Source organism: Eublepharis macularius, chromosome 12 (genome assembly GCF_028583425.1).
Source record: "Eublepharis macularius isolate TG4126 chromosome 12, MPM_Emac_v1.0, whole genome shotgun sequence".
Classification (NCBI taxonomy): Eukaryota; Metazoa; Chordata; class Lepidosauria; order Squamata; family Eublepharidae; genus Eublepharis; species Eublepharis macularius.
The window spans coordinates 53,327,526-53,333,525 of record NC_072801.1 but is presented as its reverse complement, the minus strand read 5'-3'; the positions used below and the strand labels follow the sequence as shown (position 1 = coordinate 53,333,525).

Sequence of the window (6,000 nt, the reverse complement as noted above, 5' to 3'; positions counted from 1 at the left end):
CTGCTACCACCTCCTGCCTGAGCTACATATGGAAATCTGTAGCTGAAACCCCACTCCACAATGAAAGAGACATAGCATAGCAGAAGAGTTTTAAGTACAAACTTAAAGGGCAATTCTAAGCAGGTCTACGAAGAATCTTGCTACACATCTGTTCAATGGGTCAGAAAAGTGTTCTTAGGATTTCACTGTCAGTGATATCATTGGGATTGTGTCAATGTACAAAAGCTTCCCACCCCACTATCTGTGTGAATATTGGGTTATCCTTTCCATCTACCCAACAAAAGCTTACCTTGTGCCTGAAGGAATGCAACATGTTCTAAGCACAAATGCACCAGTTTATTCCTAACACTACTCCTAGGATTCCCTGAGGTTTACAGGACAAGTCCGAGGGCTCGTTCTGAACAAATCTTGTTGAAATGCATTAAATAAATGTTTGAAAGAATTAAACTAACTTTTCATGAGATCAATTCTAGCCACCTTAATCTAATCCCCGTAGTTTAATTACACTGTCAAACCTCTACTAAGCATGCATGTATTGCAGTGAGGCCTGTGTTTTGCCCTTCATTACATATCAAGCTGCATTAAGAAGCCAAACTTGTTCCTGCAGAGGCCCAAAAGATTCCTTGCTGAATACTGGGGTGAATTAAGTCATTGGGTTACATTCTGCTACCAAAAGGAAGGAAAGGTCCCTTTGGCCACCTAGGAGAAGCATGGCTGGAAATCATGGAACTTGCATGGACAAAATTCTTATGCAACTGAGAACTATGGAAGGAAGGGGAGTTGGATGACCCTGAAAGAAAAAGCTGGCTGAATTCATTTGTTCAACCGCATTTTTGTCCTCCTTTTCGTGTACTTGTCTTCACATTCCAATCCATTTGTGTGTCATCATTTCCCAACAATACCTGGACATAATAAAAGAAATCTGCGATAGCGATCAACTTTCCTTGTGTGAGTCTGGTCTTATGTCATGTATTCAAACAGATTCAGAATACACCAAATTAATATTCTGTTTGCGTTTGTTATATAAAGAGAAGAAGCAACACCACCGAGGGAAAAGAATATCAGAAAGGCTTTTTAAATCAGGTGTGCTGGACTCTGGGGAGCAGGTCAGAACAGACTTTAAGTTCTTATGCTTTGTAGGCATGCACCACCTTTTGCATTCTGGAATAAAGAGCCATCAGTTACTTGAATTGTGGCAGTTCCTACAAGAAGATTCAATGGCTTCAGAGGGAGTAAAACCTTATGGGGAGAAATCGAATCTTTTGTTTAAAGAGATCCCTAACATGTTTTAAACCATCATGGTAAGAATGTCTTTTTAAGTATAGTTTATAGCTCTAGCGCTCATTTTTCCTTTTCCTCTGATTCACCTATCTCCTAATCTCTCTTGCCATTATCCTTTCCACTGGAACCTACAGGTAACATTTTTTAAAATGAAGGAGCTTTGATTCAAGTGCATCTTCCTCCACTTAAGAGGTAGCATTCTGACACAAGTTGTCCCCCTATCCTGCATTAAAGACATGAGAACAAAGTTATTGGTTAAACTAGGTTTATTAAGAGCTGTTTTGCATGTGTAAGCATTTAATTTATACTGAAAGCTACTCTGGGGCTGCTAAGATGGTGATCAGCATTCCTGAGTGATACCACCCAGGCTCCCCAACTCAGCTAGTATGGCTTCTTCTTTTGTTTATCCTACTTTGCCTAGATAACTGGGCAGAAAGAGGCCAAACTGCTTTGGGGGCATGGCTGATGCTCCTCAGTATCAGTAGAATCCCCTCTTTTGCTCCACGCCCAGTCTGCCAGCTGTCGACTGGAATGCTATTTAAAGTCTCCTTCCACGCTTAAATGCCTCTAGGTACCCACAAATGATTCTACCTTCATGCTTGTCACTTGTACTAATCTTGCTATCCTGGTTACAGCCTAATTAGGCAAATGACCATGTTTATTTATTTTGACTCTTACAATGCAAAGAGGTACTTCAGGCTGATTTGTGGGAACTCCAAAAAATCCAGCTTGGACCCTATGAGGTGACTTATTAGCTATCTACTCCTGCGTTATGAAGACAGAGCCGGTGGATGGGGAAGAAGCTGCAAATGTAATGGCAACATAAATCCTCACTCCTGTTACCTGTGGTTATTGGCCGAGCTGTTTGCAGCTGAATCCCAGAACTGCCCTCCTGCCCAAGTCTCATGCTCTGTTTTGAACAGGAAGAGGTTCAAAGGGGGATGCTGGAGGAGATCACTCTAGTTGCTAGCATAATACAATGCTAAGAGATTTTCTGCTGATGAAAAAGTAAAGAGGGGGCCCTTTTGATCACCAAAAAGTCTTAAGGTGGGCATCACAGGATTTGCATGAACAAAAGGCAAATGGGATGAGGATAGAGCAGACGGGATTGAGAGAAAAAGACCTTTTATGCCTGCATCTAAAGTGACACCTTTCTGCTTTCCTCTACCCGTTATATTGCTGTCATAGACTTGTTTCCATGTCCTAAAATGCTTGTTACAAGTTAATATTACATCACGTGGTCAAATGTCTATTAATATATACTCATTCCTCCCATCCCTGATATTGTCTGACTAATTTCAAGAGTTGAATTTATTTTTTAAAAAGACTGTATGTGAGGAATCAAACTGTAGATTGTGAATTAGAAAGCTATGCTATTTCTCTCCTCCATCTTCTATGCTTGGGTGATCTCTTTCTGCAGAACACGTATGCATGTAGAAGTTTCATGATGTAGGGTGCCTCCCTGGTACCCTAATTAGTGTTATTCTCTTTAAAAGTCTTCTCTTTTTCATCCTGCAGGTACCTCACATTTTGATATTGAGGCCAAAATGGCCAGTCTTAACTCCACATCTGACTTTCTGCTCCTGGAATTCTCAAAGGTTCAAGAATTACAGATTTTACACTTCTTTGTCTTCTTAGTAGTATACTTGATAGCAATGACAGGCAACCTTATTATCATCCTTTCAGTAGCTTTTGATCACCATCTGCACACTCCCATGTACTTTTTCCTAATGAACTTGGCCATTCTGGACATTGGGTCAGTTTCTGTCGTGATACCAAAATCAATGGCCAATTCCCTCTTGAACAGGAGGTCAATTTCTTATTCTGGGTGTGTAGCTCAAGTTTTCTTTCTCTTCTCCTTTGGAGGTTCGGACTTTGCCATCCTAATAGCAATGGCATATGATCGCTATGTTGCCATTTGCAAACCACTACAATATGGAACAATTATGCACAAAGGAGCCTGCATTCAGATGGCAGGAAGTGCATGGATAAGTGGGATACTTTATGCCATATTACACACGGCTGGCACTTTTGCCATCACCTTCTGCTCTAATATGGTCAATCAGTTCTTCTGTGAGGTCCCACAGTTACTAAAACTCGCCTGCTCTGATCTATACCTAGTTGAAATTGGCTTACTGATTCTTAGCTTTATTGTAGTGCTAGGATGCTTTATCTTCATTTTTTTAACTTACATGGAGATTGTTGCTACTGTGCTTAGAATCCCCTCAGTGCAGGGTCAAAAAAAAGCCCTCACCACTTGCCTTCCTCACCTCACTGTGGTATCTTTGCTTGTTTTCACTGGAATGTTTGCTTATGTAAGGCCTCCTGCTAACACATCATCTGATCTTGATATTGTTTTTGCAGTGATTTATGCTATACTCCCCCCACTACTCAATCCTTTCATCTATAGTATGAGAAACAAAGAGATCAAGACTGCTTTGTTGAAGCTTTTTAATTCTGGCCATTCGTCATCAGTCACCAACAGAACTATTCCATGATAATGGGGTTGCATACTCAACCTCATACAAATGTTCTCTTTGATTATTTGATTATTTTTAAACTTTGCAGCATATAAGAAACAATAATTGTATCTGCCATACAGAGTGATAGCTCAGCTTAATAACCCATTTTTTGTATCTGTTATTTTCATTATCTTACATTTGACTATCTAACATCCCAGGCTGGACTACAATTACTGGGAAAATCTGAAATCCATGAAAAATTTAATTGGAAATTAAAGTAAGAATGATCCGTTTTCTGAATTGTTTAGGTTGATCAAATCCTTCCCCATCTATTGTCTTTGGAAACGTGTATAACTAATATGGTTGGAGGGAAAGGGAAATGTGCATCTTGGGGTTTTTTTGGTGCAGTACATTGGGACTGGTCTGTCTTGCCCTGTTTTTCCAGTATAGAGAGCTGAAGGGCATTACTGACACTTGATGGTGTGATGAATGATGAACAAATGAAAAAATAGACACCAGTTATATAGAAATCACAACATTAAAAACCACTAGGAGAACATTTTAATCTGCCAGGACATTCAATTGCTCACCTAAGCGTAGCAGTTCTCAAGCAGAGAAACTTCAAAGTAAAATTACAATGAGAGATTGCTGAAATTGAGTTTATTTGCAAATTTGGAACAATGGCTCTCTCCAGGATGGAATCAGGAGGATATATATTTTTTCTCACATTTCAGATGCTAATTTTCTGCACTTCATACCCCTGCTCTATCAAGCTACTTACAATATGTATCTTCCTGACACTCTAATTTACAATGCCTCTCCCACCCTTTGCCTTGATTATAAGCATCCCTTCCATTTTCCACTCTTTGTATCTAACAAAAGGAACATTGATTCTTGAAATCACATACTCTGGAAATCAAGTTGTTCTTTAAGAGGCTACTGGACCAGAATCTTGCCCACCACTGGTGAGCCTCTTCCACAGCACAGACATTTTCCCATACATACAACCTTTCTCCAGTCACTCCATAGAAAATGACCACTTGATCTCTGTTCTGTACACCCCATCACTCCTTTGCTGAATCCTCTAATCGACAGCCTCAAAAATAAAGAAATGCAGGCAGTGCTTCTGAATCCTCTGGGAAAGAAACAACACTGTCCACTGTGAAAGCACATGATGTATAGCTACAGACAAGCATGGAATTGCACATAACAAGAACCAGTTCATGATGCAGACCTGTCATTTATTATTTGGCTACATTGCTGAATTGTCTGCAGTAACTTTCATCTCACATCCCACCCCTGTTTTTTTGGATGAAAAGTAAGAATATTATTGAACATTCAAATGAGGAGGGAAAGAGGAGAAGAACAGCTGGACCACTATCATGTCCTATTGAAATCTATGATTGTCTCTGGGAGGAATAATTTGTCTGAAAATGAAGGCATTTCAAAATTGGTCACCTGCTTCAGGATGATCATGGCATCTGAAGAAGGGAGCTTTGATTCCTGAAAGCTTATAACTTGAAAATCCTGTTCATCTCTAAGTTGCCATGAGAATCAGATCCTGTTGTTCTACTGCAGACCAGCACAGATAACCTACCCAAAAATGAAGGGAATCACAACATCCTTGACCAGGTTATTGTGACAAACTGCTGCTCTTGTTGCTATTTCCAATTAAAAAAATGTGCACGGGGATGCAATAAGTTAAACAGTGTAAGCAGCTACCATTATCTTTTTCTTGGGTTTCTGTTTGCACAACAGTTCTTGTGCAAGCAGAATTCTTGTGCTGGATCATATAACCACTGCATGCTCTGACACCTTATACGGCTTCAGTTCCTCTATTGCAGCAGGGACACATTTTTCAAGAAAACCTGCAGAGAAAGAGAGTAAAGGGAGAATGCTTAATTGCAAAATAAATAAATAAATAGAATATGATTTTAGAACCATACAAGTATGCCCTGAGGCATCCAAGCTTTGTACTCCTTTCGGAAGTACATAAGCACAAGCACATAGTACATAGGCAGCCCTCCATACCTTACTGTATATGTCTCCATGGTAATATTTTGGAAGGCTGTTATCCTCAACAAGTGATTTAACACATCTAAGGAGAATCACATCAATATAATCCGGTGCCTAGAAGATTACTCTCATTTTCACCCATCCAATGAAGATCGAGAAGAGAGCATCTGGCACTGTTACCAGAATTGGTCTCCTTGCAAGTTGGGGATAGGATTAGCAAGCAAGAAGATGTCTTGACAAG

The 6,000-nt window shown here is 39.9% G+C and overlaps 1 protein-coding gene across 1 annotated transcript; it reads left to right on the top strand.

Moving 5' to 3' along the window:
- The first annotated feature begins 2,819 nt into the window (after positions 1-2,819).
- On the top strand, positions 2,820-3,779 carry LOC129339390 (olfactory receptor 14A16-like). Its single transcript, XM_054993973.1, has one exon. The coding sequence runs from the start codon at positions 2,829-2,831 to the stop codon at positions 3,777-3,779; it is 951 nt and encodes a 316-aa protein (XP_054849948.1). The 5' UTR covers positions 2,820-2,828.
- The last annotated feature ends 2,221 nt before the right edge of the window (positions 3,780-6,000 follow it).

What these genes read in the sequence shown, in the direction of transcription:
- LOC129339390 (XM_054993973.1), top strand. Translation starts at nt 2,829, where the DNA reads ATGGCCAGTCTTAACTCCACATCTGACTTTCTGCTCCTGGAATTCTCA.